Source organism: Pelophylax lessonae (genome assembly GCF_965119305.1).
Source record: "Pelophylax lessonae genome assembly, chromosome: 2".
NCBI classification, from domain to species: Eukaryota; Metazoa; Chordata; class Amphibia; order Anura; family Ranidae; genus Pelophylax; species Pelophylax lessonae.
In genome coordinates, this window is record NC_138769.1 from 399,904,456 (window position 1) to 399,928,988 (window position 24,533).

Here is a 24,533-nt window from a genome sequence, read left to right on the forward strand (position 1 = left end):
GACGAATATGAAGAGGCGGCGACTGTCGGAGGACGTAAGAGAAACATGCTTTCAGAGCCATATCATTGACAACCAAATGGTTTCACATTGTTTGCGAGTATAAAATGGACTTGTCCTTGGCTAACCTTATCCTTCAAACATGAGTTGAAAGCACTAGTAATCAAAGTAAATATGGATCCCCTCCCTATATCTAAAAATGCTGAACATAATCTGGTACACTTATGAAGGAACCACATGGATGTTATAAATAAGGCAAGGAGTAGGATTTTAGGCCCTTTTCATTATGTAATGCCAGGCCACTGGTTATACTAGCCACACGGAGGTCAATCCTGCAGACTATAGTGCAAGTTTCCGCTGTATGAACCTGTTAGTGATTTGTCCGCATGTAAGCCAAGCCATTTTAGTGATTAACGACCCCCCCCCCAGCCTAATCTTATATCAACAGCGTGAGTTTCTAAGAAATGCACATGACTGAGCCGTTTGCCATTTTATATTCTTTTTTTGCCCATATTCATTTGGAAAATTTAGCTTCTACATAGTGATTTTGCAAGTAGTAATGCAAAGCTATAGCTAAATAATCCCCACCCTGCCCTATTCTTTTAAAAGTATAGATATTTAAAGAAGCCTTGAAAGGCTTTTCTTTGCAGTAAATATGTGAACATGTGCGAGTTTGAAACAGCAAGGTACAGTGTGAAAGGGCCCCTTGGAAGAGCCAACCTTGGAAAAGACATTTATTGCTAGTCTTCTTTAATTACATATCCCTTTATGACAGTGTGGATGGCACAAGGGATTATTTTACATTTTACCACTGAAAAAAAAGCAAACACAAAAGGCTAAAGACCTATATATTTTTTTTTTTTATAAAAAGTACATTGAAACTTGGTAATCCATCACGTTGTGCATATATTGTACAAAGACAGAAAAAAAAAAAAATTAAAAGCATTAGAATTGTGGGTAAATGTGGTGGTCACAATCTTTATCAATGGTTTAGTATAAGCTACTGCCATGTTTGTTTTTGATCTGAGCTTGGTATTGTATATCAGAATCCCCTAGTCCAGCAAGAAGTCTAAACTATAAAGAATAAAAAAAAAAAAAAAAAAAAAAAAAAAAAAGGGACAGGTCCTCTACTGAAATTTTCTAGAAAGTTAAAATGCAGCACCAGTCTAAATACTTAACTGGGTAATGAGATCAAGTGTCAGTTTTTATTTCAGTTTGATTCCCGGTTTCAAAAATTCCCCCATCTTGAGTTCTTCAGCCCAGAAGTGAGGTAAAATTTTTTCTGGGGAGCAACATATTGAAACATGACAAAAGTTACTACGAGAGGAGTGAAGGAAATTCAGACCGACCCAGCAATACAAAAAGCAGAGAGAAGTCCTAACCAATCCCCAATTTCCTATATGGAAAGCTAAATTCTAGCAGGCATTTAAAAGGAAAAAAAAAAAAACAAAAAAAATCAAACACACACATACAGTATCTCACAAATGTGAGTACACCCCTCATTTTTGTAACTATTTTGTAGTGAGTGTACAGCTTGTATAACAGTGTAAATTTGCTGTCCTCTCAAAATAACACACAGCCATTAATGTCTAAACCGCTGGCAACAAAAGTAAGGACACCCCTAACTGAAAACATCCAAGTTGGGCCCAATAAGCCATTTTCCCTCCCCGTTGTCATGTGACTTGTTAGTGTTACAAGGTTTCAGGTGTGAATGGGGGAGCAGGCGTTATCACTCACTCATACTGGTCACTGGGAGTTTAACATGGCAAAGAAGTCTGAGAATCTGAAAAAAAGAATTGTTGCTCTACATCAAGATGGCCTAGGCTATAAGGAGATCGCCAAGACCCTTAAACTGAGCTGCAGCACGGTGGCCAAGACCATACAGGGGTTTAACAGGACAGGTTCCACGCAGAGCAGGCCTCGCCATGGTCGACCAATGAAGTTGAGTGCACGTGTTTAGCATCATATCCAGAGGTTGTCTTTGGGAAATAGATGTACGAGTGCTGCCAGCATTGCTGCAGAGGTTGAAGGGGTGGGGGGGGTGGGGGGTCAGCCTGACAGTGCTCAGCCCATACGCCGCACACTGCATCAAATTGGTCTGTATGGCTGTCACCCCAGAAGGAAGCCTCTTCTAAAGATGATGCACAAGAAAGCCCGCAAACAGTTTGCTGATGACAAGCAGACTAAGGATATGAATTACCATATTTATCGGCGTATAACACGCGTCGGCATATAACACGAACCTAAATTTTAGGGCAGAAATTTCAGGAAAAAAGCTGAAATTTAAAACAAAGCTTTAAACTCAGAACATTTTTTTTTAATTAAATGTAGTCTTACCAGTGCCCACAAATGCAGCCTCGCCATCGCCCATAATTGCATCCTTCGCCAGCGCCCATAGAAGCAGCCTCGCCAGCGCCCATAATTGCAGCCTTCGCCAGCGCCCATAATTGCAGCCTTCGCCAGCGCCCATAATTGCAGCCTTCGCCAGCGCCCATAATTGCAGCCTCGCCATCGCCAGTGCCCATACATGCAGCCTCGGCGTATAACATGCACAGCTACTTTTCCCTCCATTTTTAGGAGGAAAAAGTGCGTGTTATAAGCCAATACGGTACTGGAATCATGTCCTGTGGTCTGATGAGACCAAGATAAACTTATTTGGTTCAGATGGTGTCAAGCGTGTGTGGTGGCAACCAGGTGAGGATTACAAAGACAAGTGTGTCTTGCCTACAGTCAAGCATGGTGGTGAAAGTGTCATGGTCTGGGGCTGCATGAGTGCTGCCAACACTGGGGAGCTACAGTTCATTGAGAGAACCATGAATACCAACATGTACTGTGACATACCAAAGCAGAGCATGATCCCCTCCCTCTGAAGACTGGGCCACAGGGCAGTATTCCAACATGATAACAACCCCAAACAGACCTCCAAGACGACTACTGCATTGCTAAAGAAGCTGAGGACAAAGGTGATGGACTGGCCAAGCATGTCTCCAGACCCAAATCCTATTGAGCATCTGTGGGGCATCAAATGGAAGGTCTCGAACATCCACCAGCTTCATGATGTAGTCATGGAGGAGTGGAAGAGAACTCCAGTGGCAATCTGTAAAGCTCTGGTGAACTCCATGCCCAAGAGGATTAAAGCAGTGCTTGAAAAAAAAAATGGTGGCCACACAAAATATTGACACTTCGGGCCCAATTTGGACATTAACTTAGGGGTGTACTCACTTTTGTTGCCAGCGGTTTAGAAATGAATGGCTGTGTGTTGAGTTATTTGAGGGGACAGTAAATTTACACTCTTATGGAGGCTGTACACTCGCTACATTACATTGTAGCAAAGTGTAATTTCTTCAGTGTTTTCACATGAAAAGATATAATAAAATATTTACAAAAATGTGAGGGGTGTACTCACTTGTGAGATACTGTATATCTTAAACTTAGTGTGACTGACTGTACAAATATTAGTAACATTTATAAAACAAACATTGCATAAACCGTGCAAAATACAAAATCTACCTATACTCCCGATAGCACAAATTTGCTTTCATTTCCTAATTGCAGCAGAAGATTCCATATCAATTAGTTGTCAAGAGTTAGTGCTCATTCACTCTAGACGTTGGGCTATGTTTCATGTAAGCTCAATGCAAAAATCAAGCCAAAATATATTTCCGAATTGCTTAGTTTATGACAATGTGTTATGTTGTTGTGCACCGGGAGAAAATACCACACAGGAAGTGGTTGCAAACCTCGGACATGAAATATGAACAATGCATATCCCTCTGTAGTGTGTGCTAGTTTCAATTAAGAGCACTAAGTGTCATTTCTCACTGCTGCTTCATTCCTTTGGTGACAGGGGAGGGACCTCCAGCAGACTGACAGCCTTGGCTCTGTTCCTGTAAGGGGGGGTCCCTTCCCTCCAATCAGCTCTCAAAGCTCTCCTCACTGATGTACTTTCAGCTTCCCACCCGCTGCTTTTTGGAGCAGAGAGATTCTGCACTTTGAATGGATGTGTGGGGAAAAACTGCTGTACATAAGGTACAATTACGTAGGAGGATTTTTTTATTCAACTCTATCACCTGTGGCCAGTCGCTTCACTGGGTATATGAAGATTTACAAATTTTTACCCAATTGCTGCATTTATATCTACATTTCTTACTTTTTTTTTCAATTGTAACATTCTGCATATGGCTCTACTGCTGCTGTTAATACAAAGTTAGTGGACAGTTGTACATTTGATTTTTTTCAGCTACCCTGTATTAAAAGAAGTGTCTAGATGAAGTGCATGCAACCACACAATACATTAAAAAAAAAAAGTAATAAAATGCACTAACATTCTGTGCACACAGCCCAAGCAAAAAGATTACCTTATGTGGTTTGATCCTTTTTTTTTTAAATAAAAAATAGGCATGTGTGTGATCCCTGTAATATTGGACAGACGATGGCACGCAAAGATTATAGGGGCAATTGATTTCAGAAACATCAAGGCATTTGGTTTTAACAGTTTATGTAATCCAATGACATTGAAATGTACATAGTTTTAGAGACTCCAATTTTTCTTCTAGCTACCCCTACTGCAGCTGTTCTGTGTTTGCACTTCTAAAACCGTGTTTAATTGTAGATGGTACAGGAGGTCAGTTATAAATCATTGGTTAACTGGACCCAACAAACAGATTACAAGCACAGGACAAAATTCAGTGCAAATAGATTCAAGCATGCTCAAAGCATTTGCCTGCATATTTCTCTTTTTTTGTAAAGGACAAGCTTTAACTGTACTTTAAAATAGAATATCTGCTAGGGGAAAACACCACAAAACAAATACCAATGTTATATACCCTTGGAAGCACATATTAGCCAAACCAGAAATACTTCAGGCTTTAGATATTAGAAAAGTACTGCTTTATGATAGTTTATTATCAATTTTAAACATACACCACAATAAACATTCAGTATCCAACATTTGTAGTGTTTAATATGCTGGGTTATGGTACATTGACAGGTACCTGGCAGAAGGAAGGAAGCAAAACAGGCTTTGTACCAACAGTTACATTAGAAAAATAAAAGTGATTCGGCTGGAATTTCTCTGATATTTCACAGGTATTTTGGGGCCTGGACCAATAGCTTGCTGAATTGTGTATGAGAAGAAAAATAAAACAAATGCTAGACAAGGTAGACAAATGCTAGACTTCTACTTTGGCAGGTGATTAAGAAAACAAATGCTGTATTTGGCCCACATATTTAGTATTAAAAGATTAAAATATTGGAATGTTTTTTAGACTAGGCTGTGCAGTATCAAGACTAGCTTCCTCAAGTAAACATCCTCACAAAATACAGAAGCCTATTCAATAATGTGCAAATAGTGATTATATATGCAAAGTGCAGCAGCCTACAGTAACCAGATTTAGTTTTCTGCAATACTTTACTTGGTTGCCATGGGTTAATGCACTTTGCCTTATTGAACAAGCCTACAGTTTTCTTACTGCATCAGTACCTCGTATAAATCATCACAGGTCTGAAAGCAATCTAGAATATGTAACACTTGATATAACACTTTAAAGGGTAAGAAAGCTACAATACCAAAGGGTGGTCAGAAGTCTTCCATGATCTGATTCAGATGAAGATGGCCAATCCTTGCTGTAAGCCCCTTGGCTCTTGTGCCTTTTACGCAAGGAGTAAAATTAACCTCTGCTATAATACACTGAATGTTGAGGAGACTATTCGAATGTGTTCAAAAAGTGCACTATGCTACAGTTTGTAATGGTCCTGTTGCTTGAATGACAACCACATTTTCAGTGCAATATGAAAGATTAAAAAATGAAAAGTAAACATACAAAAAGCTAAACAAACTTTAAAAGCATGACACGTAATAATGTAAAACATTAGGACATATTGCAAATGACCGGGAAGGGAAAAATAAAGTGGCAAACTGCTAAACACAACTATTCACTAGTAACTTGAAGTAGGTCAGTGTTTGTGAGAATAAAAAAATTACATAGGTATTTTATAGAAGAATATTTTACCCACAAATACAAACCACAGAATGTCAAGCCACAATTTAGAATGTATGTATGTGTATAAAACCAGTGATAAGAATTGTACACAATTTAGAGTGCAGCAGACAAGATGTCATTCCTACAATTGAAGACATTACAATCTGCAGTAATTAAGTTGGGCTTTACTGCTAAGATATAACACCAACAGGTAACCCATCGAAATAACAAAACGAAGCTCTGTGAACCCTGGAATTGTTCAAGAAAGCAAATGTAATTGGAGCCAATTAGCAGCCAGATCCAACAAAATAAAAATGCATCATCTTACACACTAAGGCAGGCCCACACATACTTTTTTCATTCAACCAGCTGGTTTAACGGGGGAAAAAAAAAAAAAAAGTGCAGATTTCCCCATCTACACATTCCAAGTTGATGGGGAAATCACTCCCGCTGTGCTATTGTGTTCTCAGGTGGGAAGCCTCTTCTGCAGTCCGAACAGAATCAGTGTTGCTGGCTATAGCTGGCAGCACTGCTTGTCTGAGAAAAAAAAAAAAAAAAACGCAACAGGGTAGTTATACAAAAGTCCATAGATCAACATCTGTACAACCAGGGTGCCCATACATAGATTAAGATTCTGCTGGTACCTGCTGAACCGCTTGAATTTCAATCAAGGTATGGCAAGTTTAAGGTTGTGCAAATAGCACTTATGATGGGCATAGTGCAGAAACTCTTCGCAAACAGTCTTTCACTGATCATCAGTATGCTCTGAATATTAGTATAAAAAAAGGGTTCCAAGACATCAATTGCAATTTTGGACAGATATTGGTCACTGAGTTATCAGAATTTGTAAAGGTTACAAAACATCAACCTGTAGACGACTCCGTAAAAAAGAAAATAAACCAATATAAAGTACCAATGACAAACAAACACGTGTGGGTACATTAGGTTTTGCAAAAGTCACAAAATATGTACAATGGGAATGTGAATACTAGGGCAAAGCCATGTTTTGCACCTAAACAAAATGCATCTCTAGAATACATTTCCAATTTCTATAAAGGCAGAAAGCTGAAGGCACTTTCTCTAACAGCAAGCCATGCAGATCACACAGAGGGGCTACACATAAGGAAAAACATCCAGGAATAAGGTTACCGCAGTCATAGCAAGTCTCTTAGAGTCCAGCTCCTATGAGGCTGCATAGGTCTGACTTTCATAAATTAGCACCATTTACAGAATGCAAGCAATCACTACATCCGCCCAGAATGCACACCACAATTGTAGCAACTGTGAATCCCATCATCTCCTCCACTGAACATTTTAAAGAAGGCAAGTCTGAGAGGAAGTCCGACTAAATTAAGGAAATATCTACAACCAGCTTCATAAATAAAACATGACCGACCCTAAAGAAGCCTTAGCAATATTTCAGCAACAAGGACACAACCTACTTTAAGATCTGCAGTACATCTTTAAAGTTTTTCCTTAAGGTGGTCTGAAAAGCACATTACTATATGGATTGTTTTTATCAAAGTGTCCAATAAAAAGGAAGGTTTAGAATATTTGTGGCAATTCTCTGGAGTCGCTTAACTGACAAAATGAGCAGTAGGTAAAAGGACCTACAAGCTGTCCAATTGGATAAAGCCTTATTTTAGAATTCATTCTCAAAGCAGAACTCCATGCCTTTAAATTTATGTCTAGTTATGTGTTGACAAAACCTATAAAAGGTTAGAAAAGTATGGATGTTTTCTCTGCTAGCTTCCAGAAAATGCTTGTTGCCTAGCTGTTCTACTGATCGTGAACCAGTATACACATCTGGGAAGGTCAAAAAGTAGAGATTACCAACTGCATACTTTTTCCAGGTCAGTAATACAGTATTGAAGCCATAGGAGCAATAGGATTTCCCAGTAGCTAACAGTTTGTAAGGGGAAGATGAAACCGAAGCCCTCTTGTGCTCTCAATGGGTTTTCCTTTATGATTTTCTTAACCATCAGAAGTCAGACTTAATGATTAGGTCATGCAAACTGCACAAAGTTTTTGCAAACAACAGTTTTAGGCACTAGGATTTAGCCCAGGTTCACATTGCTCTAACATGAAAGTCGCAGGACTTCCAGTCTGACTTTGCCCTGCAACTTCAGTCTGACTGTAATCAGACTTCTTGTTTATTTTTACACTCTATGGCATTGAAGTCGTATCAAAGTCGGACCAAAGTAGTGCAGGAACCTTTTCAGGCACCAGTGTGAACCGGGCTTTAGAGGAAATGGTATCTGGGTATCTTTCAGCTGAACTAAACCCCCCCCCCCCCCCCCCCAAATGATTGCTCTTTTATAGTCCAATAAGCATGGGACATAATGCTACCAAGTGAACACTAGGGACACTTGCGTGTATTTATGGAAAATTCCTGGTACAAATGTGACAAAACATTATCCCAGCCTGGATTCTGACTTCATACAGCCCAAAAACAAACTGCCAATACGATTTTTAGCTCTAATGGCTATAATGCAGATTTTTTTCTAAAAAAAAAAAAAAAAAAAAAAACCCAAAATCTGAAAAACCGTGCATTATGACCAAAAGATGGAGCTGGCGATCATAGGAAATACTGTTTTAAAGGTGTCAGAATTCATTAGGGCTGGGTGAATGCTGGCCACATTGAACAAACCCCCTTCCCTCACTATACAATGTGGAACATGTGTGTGAGTCACTGAAAACATTTATAAAAAGAAAGATATTTTGGCAGACATCCACATGTGTTCTCTGTTTAGCAGTTTGCCTGAAGTTCAGCTTTTAGGTCTTCTGTAATAATAAACAAGATTAGGGGGAAAAAAATAAACTAACTTGTTAAAAAAATGTAATTAAAATGTGCCGTTTCTTTATTCCCAAAACCTAAGACTTTCAGTTTAAATTATGATTAGCAGGTGCCCTCCAAAATGTTATACATATGGCTGAAATGAGGGAAAAAAAATGAATTGCTGCCACAATGAGCAGGTGCAGCCAGAAAGCAAGACAGCTGGAAGCCAACTGTCAATTCTGTGAAGATGGTGTGAGTTTTCCCAGGTGCACAGTCACAGGGGAGAGAAAAGTCACAATATTCAAATCGTACATGAGAAAAATCGGCCAAGACCGTACCATTGAGTAAAACAGGTCATGGCAATTTGGAGTCTCACAGCATGGCTTACAAATGCAAAGCCTACAGTAAGTTCATCCTTTCCAGAAATAGACTGTAGTCAAGGGGCCCCAGTAGGTATTAAACTGTGCAGCTTTGTAAAATGTTCATTCATTTTATTCTTACACCTGTAGGCAATTTAGGCTCCCCTGAATGACTGGCCGAAAATCTACCAGTTAGCAATCTCCATGTCCTGTCTTTTTTGCAAACAGTTGGTCTTCACTCCTGCAATGCTGGGAGTGTCAAACAGTTTTCACTGTTGGGGGGGGGGGGGCTATAAGTTTGACAATAAAACTAATGAACACTTTAGAAGGCTGCATAGTTTAGTACCTACTGGGGCGCCTTGACTGCATAGGCTATTTTCTGGAAAAGGAGAACTTGACATTTAAAAGCATTAGTATTCCAAAATTAGGACCTTGGCCTAAAGTCATCGATGTGATGCCTTGCTTCGAAGCCCAGCAAATTTATGCATGTCAAGTTTGACAAGGAGCACCGCCTGTGAAACTCAAGTGGGACCGCACCGCAACCACAAGCCAAAAGTTCTTACACATGCTGCAGCTGTAATGCATCGCAGTCTGTCAAACTTGCCCTCTGAATTCAAATATCTGCCTGAACGCCTGGAAGCCACTGCTCTAGCACTAGCTCTACCACAACCACCCATCTCATTAGCAGCATTTTGATTTGAGAGTGTCTTAAATGAGGTGACTTCCAACATAACACATTACCACCTAGCTCAGGATAATCTCTATTAACCATGCTTTTGGGTGCTGCATTTTAAGCACACCCAGGCATATATAACCACTAGTATTACCACATGAGCACACACAAGGTTCAATCAGAGCTTTTCTAAAGGGTTCCGTATTATGCAGATTAAAATTCTAGCAAAAATTATTTTTGAAAACTAGTAATGTAAACTGACCATCTATTACTTTTAATGCTGGATGGTTAAATTTATCCTAAAACATTGAAAAAAAAAAAAATATGTTGGCTTCTTCTAAACTTGCTTGTATATTTCCATTTTGCATGAACTTTACATCGTCAGACTGTAGAAGGTGTCAATTGTAATAAGACAGCAGAACAGATACCTTGAAGAATTCAGAATCAGATTAATCTGAAAGTAGTGCAAGAACGATGCTCTCTTGTAAGAGTGAATCCTTGTGGTACATTTCTCCAGCGTGGCAAAACCCCATATGGCTGTGGTTACGACAAGCAAGTGAAAGTTTAAAAGCTGTTCATTTGCTTTCTGCAAACATAAAATGGCTAGAGTATCCATAGAAGCATGGCAACAGAATATCCAGCCAATTAGCCACATAAATTAAAAAAAAAAAAAAAAAAAAAAAAAAAAAAAAAAAAACCCCAAACATTACCCGCATCAGAGGTTTGACACTCAAACATACACTGACCAGAGGGAGGCACATGAAGAAAATTTGCTGCAAAAAGACAATGCACCATTCAAAACACCTTGTTAAGTACAGTTAAAGCTTGTCACAGATTCTTAAATGATCACGCCTTCATCCATGTCAATTACGAGGTGCAATAGCAAATACATATATCCAGGGCCCTTTCAGTCCAAAAAAATAAAAAATAAAAAATTGGTTAAGATTGTTCTTTATCTTGGAAACTGTCTTTCCCCCAACCAATAAAAATGTACTGCAAAATAAACATTAAGGAAGCAGTGTCCTTCAGACATGAGTCAAAGTTCAAGAGGCCTCTTATTCTTGTTTATCCTGCAGCTGCTCTTTCCAGGCCTCGTTCAAGTAAACTAGTCGTTTGTAGTTGATGATAAGTAGAATGAAGTTCAGCAAATAGGTGGCAACACAGATAACACACAAGTCCTTCAGCACAAAGTACAGGATGTATGCCAGGTAGAGGGACCCTACCACTGATACTATAGAAGAGGACATTAACACTAATGCTGCTACAGCACTTACAGTCATACCTGCAAAAAAAAAAAGAAAATGCAAGAGATCATCAGTTCAAACACACAACAGCATTTTCAAAGTTAACACGATTTTCATTAAAATAGTCAAGTATTAAAATATTTAATTCTAGATAGAAAAGATTGCAAATACAGTATCACAAAAGGGAGTACATGCCTAACATTTTTGTAAATATTTTATTATATCTTTTCATGGGACACCACTAAAGAAATTACACTTTGCTACAATGTAAAGTAGCGAGTATACATCTTGTCTAACAGTGTAAATTTGCTGTCCCTCAAAATAACACAGCCATTTATGTCTAAAGCGCTGGCAACAAAAGTGAGTACACCCCTAAGTGAAAAATGTCCAAATTGGGCCCAATAAGCCATTTTCCCTTGCCGTTGTCATGTAACTCATTAGTGTTACAAGGTCTCCGGTGTGAATGGGGAGCAGACACGTTCAAGTTGGTGTTATTGCTCTCACTCTCATACTGGTCACTAGAAGTTCAACATGGCACCTCACAGCAACAAACGGAAGATCTGAAAAAAAATAAAAATTAAATAATTGTTGCTCTACATAAAGATGGCCTAGCCTATAAGATTTCCAAGAGCCTGAAACTGAGCTGCAGCACAGTGGACAAGACCATACAGCGGTTTAACAGGACAGGTTCCACTCAACAGGCCTCGCAATGGTTAACCAGAGAAGTTGAGTGCATGTGCTCAGCATCATATCCAGAGGTGGTCTTTGGGAAATAGACGTATGAGTGCTGTCACAGGGGACAGCCTGTCAGTGCCCAGACCATACGCCGCACACTGCATCAAATTGGTCTGCATGGCTGTCCTAGAAGGAAGCCTTTTCTAAAGATGATGCACAAGAAACCTTGCAAACAGTTTGCTGAAGACAAGCAGACTAAGGACATGGATTACTGGAACCATGTTCTGTGGTCTGAGGAGACCAAGATTAAACTTATTTGATTCAGATGGTGTCAAGCGTGTGTGGTGGCAACCAGTTGAGAAGTACAAAGACAAGCGTGTCTTGCCTACAGTCAAGCATGGTGGAGGGAGTGTCATGGTCTGGGGCTGCATTAATGGGGAGCTACAGTTCATTGAGGGAACCATGAATGCCAACATGCACTGTGACATACTGAAGCAGAGCATGATCCCCTCTTTAGAGACTGGGTCGCAGGGCAGTACTCCAACATAACGACCCAAAAAACACACCTCCAAGATGACCACTGTCTTGCTAAAGAAGCTGAGGGTAAAGGTGATGGACTGGGCAAGCACGTCTCTAAACCTAAACGCTATTAAGCATCTGTGGGGCATCCTCAAACAGAAGGTGGAGGAGGGCAAGGTCTCCAACATCCACCAGCTCCTTCAGGTTGTCGTCATGGAGGAGAGGAAGAGTACTCCAGTGGCAACCTGTGAAGCTCTGGTGAACTCCATGTCTAAGAGGGTTAAGGCAGTGCTGGGAAATAATGGTGGCCACACAAAAAATAGACACTTTAGATCCAATTTTGACATTTTTACTTAGTGGTGTACTCACTTTTGTTGCCAGCAATTTAGACATTAATGGCTGTGTGTTAAGTTATTTTGAGGGGACAGCACATTTACACAGCTGTACACTCACTACTTTACATTGTAGCAAAGGGTAATTTCTTCAGTGTTGTCACATGAAAAGATAAAATATTTACAAAAATGTTAGGGGGTGTACCCCCCTTTTGTGAGAAACTGTATATGGGTAAAGTCTTATCAAAGTTATCAAAGTATTAAAATTATATTATTTTCAGAACTTACCGTAAAATCCTTTTATCTGAAGTTCGACAGACGCAGCTCCATATCTTCATTACCATTGGGTTATGCTCTTTTAAATCAGGAATAGGCACTAGACAGGGAAAAAAAAAAACCCAACAACTTTACCATGCCCATGGGGCTGTCCCTGCAGGCATAACCCCACACACTGCTTCAGATTGCAGTTTTGTTGCAATAAGTGTTTAGAAGAAAAACAACCCCATACACTCAAAAGTACAGGGGCGGGTGCTGCGTCTTGTCGAACTTCAGAGAACAGGATTTTATGGTAAGTGCTTACAAAAATCCAATTTTCTCTATCGTTTGACAGATGCAGCTCCATATCTTTATTACCATTGGGATGTCCCAAAGCCGTATGGACATGAGGGGTGGGAGAACGCAAAGAGTGTAATTCCCCAAAGGCTAAACTGGAGCTCACCCAGAAAAAAAGCATATGTCAAAGAGAAAAAAAAAAAAAAAAAGGATTCTCTTTAAAAAGCAGCCTGCAAAAAATGCAGGCCAAAATAGGCATCCGAAGATGCCAACACATCTACTTTGTAGAACTTTGTAAAAGAATGCACGGACAACCAAGTTGCCGTCTTGTAAACTTGCATCACAGAAGCTTGATGGCGACAAGCCCAAGAAGCACTCAACGCCCTAGTAGAATGCGCCTTCACAGGGAAAGGAGGAACCTGACCCTTCAAGCGAATAAGCCTGAACCACCGTCTGCTTTACAAGGTCCCTCGGTAAGGACAAAAACAGCGTCTGATTTTTCTAAAAGACTTAGTGGCCTCCAGGTAGACCCTGATGGCCCAAACCACATCCAAAGAATGTAAAGCAATTTCCTTAGAATGCTTCGGCTTGGGACAGAGTGAAGGCAACACAATGTCTTCATTCAAATGAAAATCAGAGACCTTAGGAAGAAAATACTGATTAGGTCGAAGTACCACTTTAGCTCTGTGGACCACCAGATAAAGTGAGTGGCAAGGCAACGCCGCCAATTCAAAGACACTGCGAGCAGAAGTGATAGCCACCAAAAAGGCAACCTTCTGAGACAATGAAAGCAGAAATCTCCTGAATGTACTCAAAAGGAGGCTTTTGAAAAATCGATAGTACCAAATTGAGATCCCACGGAGGTAGCAGGGATCGCCTCGGAGAAGCCAAATGGTGCAATCCCTGAATAAAAAATATGAATCAAGGCATGCGTGGCTAACAGGCGTTGAAAAAATATATAGCCAAAGCAGACACTTGCCCTTTAATAGTGCTCAAAGCCAACAGCTGTTCAACCCCTTTCTGTAGAAAGGCAAAAACCCTAGCAATGGAAAACAAGCAAGGGTGCACCTTCAGCGATTCACACCATGAAATGTACGATTTTCACGTACAATGATATATCTTCCCGGAAGTAGACTTCCTAGCCTTCAACAACGTAGCAATCAGTCAGAAAGTCCTCTTATCACTTAACACCTGGCTTTCAACAGCCATGCTGTTCCAAACTAGGCAGAAACAAACTGCAATCTGAAGCAGAGTGTGTGGAATTATGCCTGCAGGGACAGCCCCATGGGCGTGGTAAAGTTTTTTCCCTGCCTAGTGCCTATTCCTGATTGGAGGAGCATAACCCAATGATAATGAAGATTTGGAGATGTGTCTGTCGAACGATAGAGAAAATTGCATTTGCATTTCATTGCATGCAATAGAACTGTGGGGGCAGCAGCATTTAAACGGTAGGAGTTCGGCCCCTTTTAGACAGGTGGACTGCCAGCGGATCCGCCTGCTGGGCGGGTCATCGGTTAACTAATCCCCGCTGAGCAGGCGGGTGACAGGTCCGAGTCTGCTCCGTTATGCAGAGCAGACACAGTCCGCTGTCCTCTACAGGTAGTTTGACTACCATCTGATCTGCCAAATGCATGGGGAACGGATCCCCCCCATCTGATTGTTTTTAGCGGATAGGATCAGATGTCGGCAGGTGTCAACGGACACTCGCCGAACACAAAAGACATACATCCACTCACTCCAACACCACCACCCTTGGGTTTGTATTCTCCCATCCCTGCACTCCTGGCAACCTCAACAACACTGCCTTTCCTTACTTACCATCACCTATCCTTCCAAGAATCAAATGATTACCCATAGAAACCTTCGCCACTTTAACCCCTCGCTTCTCTATTCTGCTACTGACCACCTCTGACAAAACCTCACCCTTGTCCTGCCCTAACATGGCCACCTGCGCCTACAACAGTTCACGCTCTTTCTCATTGGACACTCTTGCTCCTCTAACAAATCACAGAATCAGGCCGACTGTTACAACCCTGGCAAACTGACAACACCAGACACTTACTACTAGACCTTTCTGCGGCCTTTGAAATGGTTGACCACCCGCTCCTCAAACTTGGCCTCCAGGATTCTGCTCTTTCCTGGTTCTCTGAGGGGGGGTTCTATTCAGGATGGAGAATGGGGGGCGAGGGAAGACAAGGAAAAACGAGTGCCAGGAGGGTTATGCTGCACCCTTTTTTTTTATGTGGCCGTCTTCCTAATCACATGATTGAACTTCTCCATGCTGAGGAATTATGCCTTTATTCAGCCCGCCTTACTGTAGCTGGCGGGAGAGGGGAGCGCTGCGGGGGAACAGAGGAGCACGGGGTGCCCGACAGTTGACTGCACAGGTATTGCCTCTCTCGTTTTCCGGCCTTTTTGAGCTTCTTATCCTGCCTGTCTATTGCATCAGTTGTTGCACTCTGCACACAGCGCACCCCTGCACTCTAAAAAGAGTGGATACATAGTCTTTCAGATACAACTGGCCCTTTGGGGGGCAACCATACTGCTGATGCAGTAGAGTTTGACATCCCTGGAGAACCCATTATCAGAGGATTACAAACACTCTCGGGATAGGAAAGCTGTACTTTATAGCAAGCTTTTTTTTTTTTTAAAAAAAAAAAAAAAAGGCAAGATATGAGCATTACCAGCCGTCTGCTGATTAATGCTTTGATTTGCATATCTGGGTTGACAGTGTTACCATTATCTAGCTTTCAATTTGTGCAATTTTTGCTAGCTAGATATGAGATGTAGGGGGACTGGATATAGGTTTAACATTCTGGACTTTAATACGTTTGTTTGAGCTGGTCTGTTAGGCGTGCGCGATTCATTTGTTGTACGACATCCAGACTAGTATAGTGACAGACGACAATGTCATTTATAATGTGGGTGAGGTGAAGAGTGATAGAATGCGATTAGATCACAAATCTTGGATACCAAGCCATTATACGTAGTAAAGGATTTCATTTTTATTCTAAAAAAAAGTGGATTTAGGTCTTACCGTAAAATCCTTTTCTCTGATGGACACAGCTCCATATCTACTTGGCTCTTGGGTTTATGCTGCCCCCTACAGGAGAAGGACACTAGGCGGAAAAAAAAGTTTGGCCAGGCCCATAGGGCAGTCCCAGGGGTTATACTCCCACTTCCTGCGATAGGTCTTCAGTTTTGTAACAAGCAGTGTTAGAAGAACATATAACCCAACTCAATAGAGGGGTGGGTGCTGTGTCCGTCGAACATCAGAGAAAAGGATTTTACGGTAAGACAAAAATCCAGTTCTCTTTCGTTTATTGACGAACACGGCTCCATATCTTCTTGACCCTTGGGATGTCCCAAAGCATCGTCCACATGAGAGGTGGGAACACAGCAATAAACATACATCCCAACCAGGGAAAACAGGAGCTCAACCAGGAACCAACTGGAGCTCACCTGACAAAACACTGCACCCTCAAAGAGGACTAATCCTCTCCAACAGCGGCATGAAAAAAACTCACGACCAAAAGGAAGCATCCGCAGGTGCCAACACAACCACCTTAAAAAATTTCTTCAAAGTGTGCACAGATGACCAGGTGGCCTCCTTGCAAACCTGCACCACTGACGCCTGATGACAGGAGGCCCAAGAGGCACTAAGCACCCTCATAGAATGCGCCTTCACAGGGAAAGGAGGATCCTGACTCTTAATGGAATAGGCCTGTACCAACATCTGCCTGATCCATCTGGAAATGGTACAGGGTCCAGCTGTGGGGACAAACAGGGAATCCAATTTTCTGAAAGACTCAGTAGCTGCCAGGTAAACCTCAACTGCCCTAACCACATTCAAAGATTGCAAGGCAATCTCTTTAGGGTGCTTAGGCTTAGGGCACAAGGAAGGTAACACAATGTCTTCATTGAAATGGAAACCAGAGACGACCTGAGGAAGGAACAACTGGCAGGGACGAAGCACCACTTTGTCTCTGAACCCCCAGGTAAGGTGGACAAGACAATGCAGCCAATTCCAACACCCTGGGTGCAGAAGTAATAGCCATGAGGAAGACTACCTTCTGTGACAAAGTAGGCAGAGAAAACTCACGAATATTTTCAAAAGGCGGTTTCTGAAGAACCGACAGGACCAAATTGAGGTCCCACAGGGGCAACGAAGACCTCACCAGGGGAGCCAGGTGGCAGACCCCCTGGACAAAAGTGTTTGTGGCCAACGGGCATTTAAAGAAAATCGCCAGGGCCGAAATCTGGCCTTTAATGGTACCCAAGGCCAAACGCTGATCTAGACCTCTTTGGAGAAACTCCAAAACATGAGACAATGAAAAGGAATGGGAGGAGACACCCCCCCCCCCCCGACTCACACCAAGCAATGTACGCCCTCCAGACTATGATATATCTTCCTAGAAGTAGTAGATTTTCTAGTTTATAACAGCAAAGGGAATCACAGATTCGGACACCCCTCTAGCCTCCAGCACCTGGCTTTCAATAGCCAAGCTGTTAAAGCCAGGGACTGTAAAGCAGGATGGAAGATCAGAACTCAAAGATCTTCTCTGAGAGGGTGTCCTCAAGGGACATCGGCGACCAGCCATACTAGATCTGCGAGGCCAGTCTGGGGCCACTAGGATTAGGGAATCACTTCTGTCTCAATTCTTCAGAGGAGTCTCGGCAGAAGTGTTACCAGAGGAAAAGCAGATATCAGACGGATCAGACAAGTAACCACCAGAGCGTCTGTGGCGTCGGCCAGAGGATCCCAAGACCTTGCTATGGACCTATGTACCTTCCTGTTGAGACGAGAGACCAACAGGTCCACATCGGGAGTCCCCACCAGAGACAGTTGATAAAACACTCCTCCGGCTGAACAGACCTTCTCCCTGATCCAACGCCTGCCGACTGAGGTAGTCCGCCTATCAATTTTCCACCCCCGGAATATGCACAGCAGAGAGGGCTGGAACAAAGCATTTTGCCCACCTTGGAATGCTGGCTACTTCCCCGGCCGCAAGGACACTTTTGGTGCCCCCTTGATAATTGACATATGCCACGGCCGTGACACTGTCAGATTGAATCCTTATCAAGCGCCCCTACAGACGATCCATCCATTGGGACAGGCAAAGCCTGATCGCCCAAATTTCCAGGATATCAGCAGACTGGACACCTCCAATGCCCAAACCCCCTGAGCACAATTTGTTCCCAAGATGCCTCCCCATCCAGACAGGCTGGCATTTGTGGTGACCACCGTCCAATACAGGGGAAAAAGGATTTTCCCTGTCGAAGCACCGGAGAACGGAGCCACCAGATCAGGAACCCCCTCGTATCCCGGCTCAACAGGATCAGATTGTCTAAAGACTGCTCCATTGGCAAGAATTTCTATTTGCATAGGTCTGGTATGGAACTGAGCAAACAGAACCACCTCGAAGGTGGAGACCATCAGGCCCAGCACTTGCATGCAAGTTCTGAGATATGACTTCGGGTTGGTAAACAGGAGCCAAATCACATCCTTCACCACCGGGAAAAAAAAACCTGGGACAAGGCCGAGTCCAGGGTCAGGCCCAGGTAGTCCAGTATGGTGGACGGGACCAGAGCAGATTTTTGGAAATTAAGTTTCCATTCAAATGTTTGCAAGATTCGCACAGACAAAATGTCCAGATTGACTTGAAAGACGTGGAGAATCTGCTTGCAGAAGGTCGTTCAGGTACCCCAGTACTGCAATCCCCTTCTGCCGCCAGTGTCATGTCAGGGTAGTCCGTATGGTGTAGACTCTGACCTGTCCTTTCAGCCCCAAATTCAATCATTGCCAAAAGACTTCCTCTGTATCGTCCCTAAAATGTGCCCCTTTTAACTAATAAAACTTAAACTAATGAAAAAAGGCAAAATGAAAGCTACTCATTCCACTGTCTTGTTATCTCATCTTGACTATTGCAACTCCCTTCTTATAGGCCTACCTTTCTACACAGTCTATTTCCCCCTCAGTCTATCAGGAATGCTGCTGCGAGACTCATCTACCTTACCAACCACTCAGTGCCTGCCACCCCTCTCTGCCAATCCCTCCACTCGTTTCCGACTGCCCAGCAAATTTAATTGAAAAAAAAAAATGGATTTTTGTAAGATCTTACCATAAAATCCTTTTCTCTTAGCTCATTGACAGACGTAGTCCTCTTTGATTCATATCAATTGGGTTATACTGCCCTCTACAGGAGTAGGACACTAGGCAGAAAAAAAAAACGTTCTGGCTCCACCTCAGGGGCAGTCCCAGAGGGTATATCCTCTCTCTCTGCTACAGGATGTTCGTTATGTCACAAAGCAGTGTCAGAGAATTTAACCCAACCCAACTCAAAAGTAGAGGGGCGGGTACTACGTCTGTCAATGAGCTAAGAGAAAAGGATTTGACGGTAAGATCTTACGAAAATCCATTTTTCTCTGTCACTCATTGACAGACGTAGTCCTCTTTGATTCATATCAATTGGGACGTCCCAAAGCAGTGCCACAAATGAGGGGTGGGTTTAACGGAAATCAAAATCCAATCTAGAAGGCCCAACCAGTGCCAACTAGAAGTTTTAAAGGCTCATCAGACAAAAAGGGATGAGACTCAACTAAAAATCCAACAGAAAAAAACCCTCGAGGTAGACCAACGGTCTCCTCAAATTGCGGCCTGCAAAACCTTGCGGCCAAAAGAGGCATCTGACGATGCCATCACATCAATTTTATAGAATTTTGCAAAGGTATGCACTGACGACCAAGTAGCCGCCTTGCAAACCTGAAGCACTGACGCCTGATGGCGAAAGGCCCATGACGCACTAAGCGCCCGTGTGGAATGCGCCTTAACAGGGAACAGCGGGCTCCCGACCCTTAATAGAATAAGCCTGTACCACCGTCTGTCTGATCCATTTGGAGATAGTCACGGCAGATGCAGGCAACCCCTTTTTGGGGCCATCCGGGATCACAAAAAGTGAATCCGTCTTGCGAAACGAGTCCGTCGTTTTCAAGTCTACCCTAATCGCCCGAACCACATCCAAGGAGTGTAAAGCAAACTCCCGATGATGGCTGGGCTTAGGACACAGGGAAGGTAATACAATATCCTCATTCAGATGAAATTCTGAAACCACTTTCGGAAGGAAAGATGGATTCGGACGAAGAACAACCTTATCCCTATGAACCACCAGATATGGGGAAAGACAGGATAATGCGGCCAGTTCTGACACCCTGCGTGCAGAAGTAATGGCCACCAAGAAGGCCACCTTCTGGGATAACGTAAGCAAGGGAATCTACCTAATATCTTCAAAGGGAGGTTTCTGAAGAACCGACAACACCAAAATTAAGATCCCAGGGCGGTAAAGGCGCACGCACTGGCGGAGCCAGGTGTCGCACCCCCTGGATGAAATTCCGCACCAAGGAATTAGTAGCTAAAGGCTTCTGAAAGATTTCTAATGCTAAACCTGACCTTTGATAGTGCTCAAGGCCAGCTTCTGCTCAACCCCGTTGCAGAAAAACCAAAATACGGTTCACCGAATAAGAACGTGGAGGAAACCCAAGAGATTCACACCACGCAATATAAGACCTCCATGTGCGATGATAAATCTTTCTGGAAGTCGCTTTCCTAGCTTTAATTAGTGTAGGAATAACTGAAGTTGACAACCCCTTGTCCTTCAGCACCTGGGTCTCAATAGCCAGGCCGTTAAAGCCAGCGATTGTAAAGCAGGATGGAAGATTGGTCCCTGAGACAGCAGGTCTTCCCTGAGAGGAAGTCGCCACGGGACGTCCGCTATCAGTCTGACCAAGTCGGCGTACCAGGCTCGATGAGGCCAGTCCGGAGCTACCAGGATAACTTGGATTCCCTCCACCTCTATCCTGCGAAGAAGCGTCGGCAGCAATCTGAGAGGAGGGAAGGCATACAGTAGCTGATACTGCCCCCACGGGGCGACCAGCGCGTCTGCGGCATCTGCTAGAGTATCGCGGGAGTGAGCTACAAATCTTCGCACCTTCCTGTTGAGCCGAGATGCCAACAGATCCACATCCAGGGTGCCCCAACGAAGGCACAATTGGTGGAATACTTCTGGATGAAGGGACCATTCCCCCTGATCCAGAATCTGACGGCTGAGATAATCTGCCTGCCAATTTTCCACCCCCGGAATGAACACCGCGGAGAGAGCTGGAACAAACCGTTCCGCCCAACGAAGAATGCTGGCCACTTCTATGGCCGCCAGGACACTCTTGGTGCCCCCTTGATGATTGACATAAGCCACAGCTGTGGCATTGTCCGACTGGATCCGAACCGGGCTGCCCTGGAGCTGCTCGGTCCAGTGAATCAGACAAAGTCTGATCGCTCTCAGTTCCAATACATTTATCGGTAACCTGGACTCTTCCAGGGACCAAAGCCCCTGGGTAGATAATTGACCGAGAATTCCTCCCCACCCGGATAGACTGGCATCCGTGGTCACAATCCAGTATATTGGCAGAAATTACTTCCCCTGGCTGAGCATCGGAGATCGAAGCCACCAGACCAGAGACTCCCTGGTCCGCTCGCTCAATCGGATCCGATTATCCAGGGAATCTGGATTCCGATTCCATTTGAGAAGAATCTCTCCTTGAAGGATTCGGTATGGGACTGGGCAAATGGTACTGCTTCGAAGGAAGCCACCATCAAACCCAGGACCCTCATGCAAGTCCGAAGGGAAGGCCAGTTGTCGGATAGTAACAACTGAATCGTTGATTGAATCTTCTGGAGTTTATCCGCAGGGAGAAACACTTTTGCCCTGGATGTGTCTAAAATTAGACCCAGATATTCGAGCCTCCTGGTGGGAAGCAGAGAAGACTTCTGCAGGTTCACCAGCCACCCAAACTCTTGCAAAGAGATCATGGTGATCTCTAAGTTTAGTAACAGAGTCTGCGGAGACTCCGCACGGAGCAGAAGATCGTCTAGGTAACCTAGAATCGATATGCCTTGCTGTCGCAACAGCGCCAACACTGGGGCCAACACCTTTGTGAAGACCCGGGGAGCCGATGCGAGACCAAAGGGTAACGCCACAAACTGATAATGGTTCTCCTCTACGGAAAAACGCAGGAAACGCTGATGTCCTGCGTAAATGGGAATGTGAAGATAGGCATCCTTGATGTCTATGGACGCTAGAAAATCCCCCTGATGCAGGGAGGCCGCTACTGTGCGAATAGACTCCATCTTGAATTTTTGTATCTTGACAAAAAGATTGAGTGCTCTTAAGTCCAGAATTGGACGCACCTTGCCCTCTTTCCTGGGTATTGTGAATAGGTTTGAATAAAACCCCTGAAAACGCTCTGTCCAAGGAACGCGGACCACCACTCCTTGTTGCATTAAATCTGTGACCGCCCCCCCGCAGAGCTTCTAGGCGATCTGGGGATAGTCGGATGTTGGAAGGGAAGAATCGCACCGGTGGGAGTGATTGAAACTCGATCTTGTAAACTGACCGTATGACTTCGCAGACCCACTTGTCCAGGATTCTGGAAAGCCATATATCCGGCGAAGACGTCCCCCCAGCCCAGCTATGGGTGGGGGCGCACCTTCAGGCTTTAGTAGTCTTATTTTCAGGTCTGGAAGAGCCAGGCTTTTGTTTGCCCGACCAGCGCCCCTTGAAACCTCCTTAAGGAGTTTTGGAGGGCTTTGCTTTGTCGCCCGTGGGGCGAAAAAATTTCTTATGAGCGGAAAAGGAAGGCCCCCGTCTCTGACGAGGTCCTTTACCCTTGGTACTTTGTGGCAAAAAAGTGCTCTTGCCTCCAGTGAGATCCTTGATAATCTCATCTAAGTTAGCCCCAAATAGGCGCTCCCCCTGAAAGGGGAGATTAGCCAAAGTTTTTTTGGAACCTTGGTCCGCTGACCAACACTTTAGCCACAGTGTACGCCCGAGGACCACTGCTGAAATTGAAGCCCGCCCCAACAATGGAGTGGCGTCTAGAGCAGCGTCACAGACAAACTGTAGCCCTTGTATCATCTGTTCCAGCAGATCTGATACCGCCTGGGGGATGTCCCGGCGTAACCACTTGGTCCATTCTGTCACAGTTTGTGAAACCAGACCAATAGCAATTACTGGTCTGAAAGCTGACCCAATCAGGGAAAAAAATGGCGCGAGACACAGCTTCCACCTTGCGATCCACTGGATCCTTAAAGGACGGAGCGTCCTCCAATGGGATAACCGTAGCTTTATTCAATCTGGAAATTGGTGAATCCACCACAGGTGGTACTGTCCATTTCTTGAGGAGGGATTCCTCGAACGGATAACGCCTAATAATGCGTTTGGAAATAGCAGGGGTTCGTTTTGGATGACCCCATTCTTCCTTAATTACATTACCGAAACATTTGGGCAAGGGAAATACTTTCGCCATTTTGGTCCGTTTATTAGTACCAAAAGGGATCTCAGACTCAGCTACTTCTGACGGTGTAACCTGCAGTCCTAAGGTTTCTCGGACACATACAATTAGTGCGTTCACCAACGCTTCCTCTCGGGCTATGGTGGATGCCGAAACATCCTCCTCACTGTCTGAAGAGACAGTACCTGAGACAAGCCCCAGATGATGGACCTGCACCTGCAGTGACAGGCTCAGACTCTGAATCTGAAGTTTCAGATGAAATGGGGGTAGGCGGGGGTCGCTTCCTTGCGCCCTGTCCCTGACAGGCCACTTCCACTCGGGATACAAAAGACTCTAAAACCGCTGATAATGCATCAATAGTAAGTGGGGAACTGGAGGGTCCTGCAGCCACCTCGAGGGGAATCAGGTGGAGATACAGGTGTGGCAGGGTCTATGCTAATCCAGGACACTTTGCCAGTGAAAAATTTGAAAAATAAAAAAAATCTCTTTTTTTTTAATATGTAATCCCCCAGCGCGATAGCGCCCCTCAGCGTACCTGCTTTTGGACCCCCACAGAGAGACCCCCACCTGATGCAGAGAAGTTTCTTTCAAACTGCTGTCAGCGTAGTCCTATGCAGACTGGGAAGTCCTGTACTAGCTTTCCCGGGTAAAAGGAAGTGGCTCCGCCCCATTTGCACGCCTTCCGGCGCTCCCAGCTACTCCTCGAGGTAGGCTGGGCACATCAAACATGGCCGCCCCCATGCAGGAGACACCAGGCTACGGCAAAATGGCAGCCCGCGTGACCTGCGGGTGGCCTGTGTAGACACTGAAGTCTAACATGCGGTCTACAGCAAAATGGCGGCGGACTGCCGATCTAATGTGGCTCCTCCGGAGGACAGCAGCGGTCTGCGAACGGCTAAGAAAGGCTGGCGGCGGCCTATAAGTGCGGCCTGCGGGAGGATGGCGATAGCTTCTATATCCCTTAATATAAGGTAGGTGCTTGCCTCCTACTTAAATGCCAGTCTGTTCTATTTCAATGTAGTCAATTGAACCAGGCTTCCGTGGGGACCAAGCCTGCTGGGTAAACCAAGGCTGCTAG

The 24,533-nt window shown here is 43.9% G+C and overlaps 1 protein-coding gene across 1 annotated transcript in view; it reads right to left on the bottom strand.

The window, feature by feature from the left end:
* Window positions 1-10,732: 10,732 nt before the first annotated feature.
* The window catches only part of VKORC1L1 (vitamin K epoxide reductase complex subunit 1 like 1), an 89,298-nt gene continuing 75,497 nt past the window's right edge, over window positions 10,733-24,533 (bottom strand). Inside the window, exon 3 of the mRNA XM_082245485.1 lies at window positions 10,733-11,071. Within this exon, the coding sequence (XP_082101611.1) occupies window positions 10,845-11,071 (227 nt within the window). The 3' untranslated portion in view covers window positions 10,733-10,844. The remainder of the gene's footprint in view (window positions 11,072-24,533) is intronic.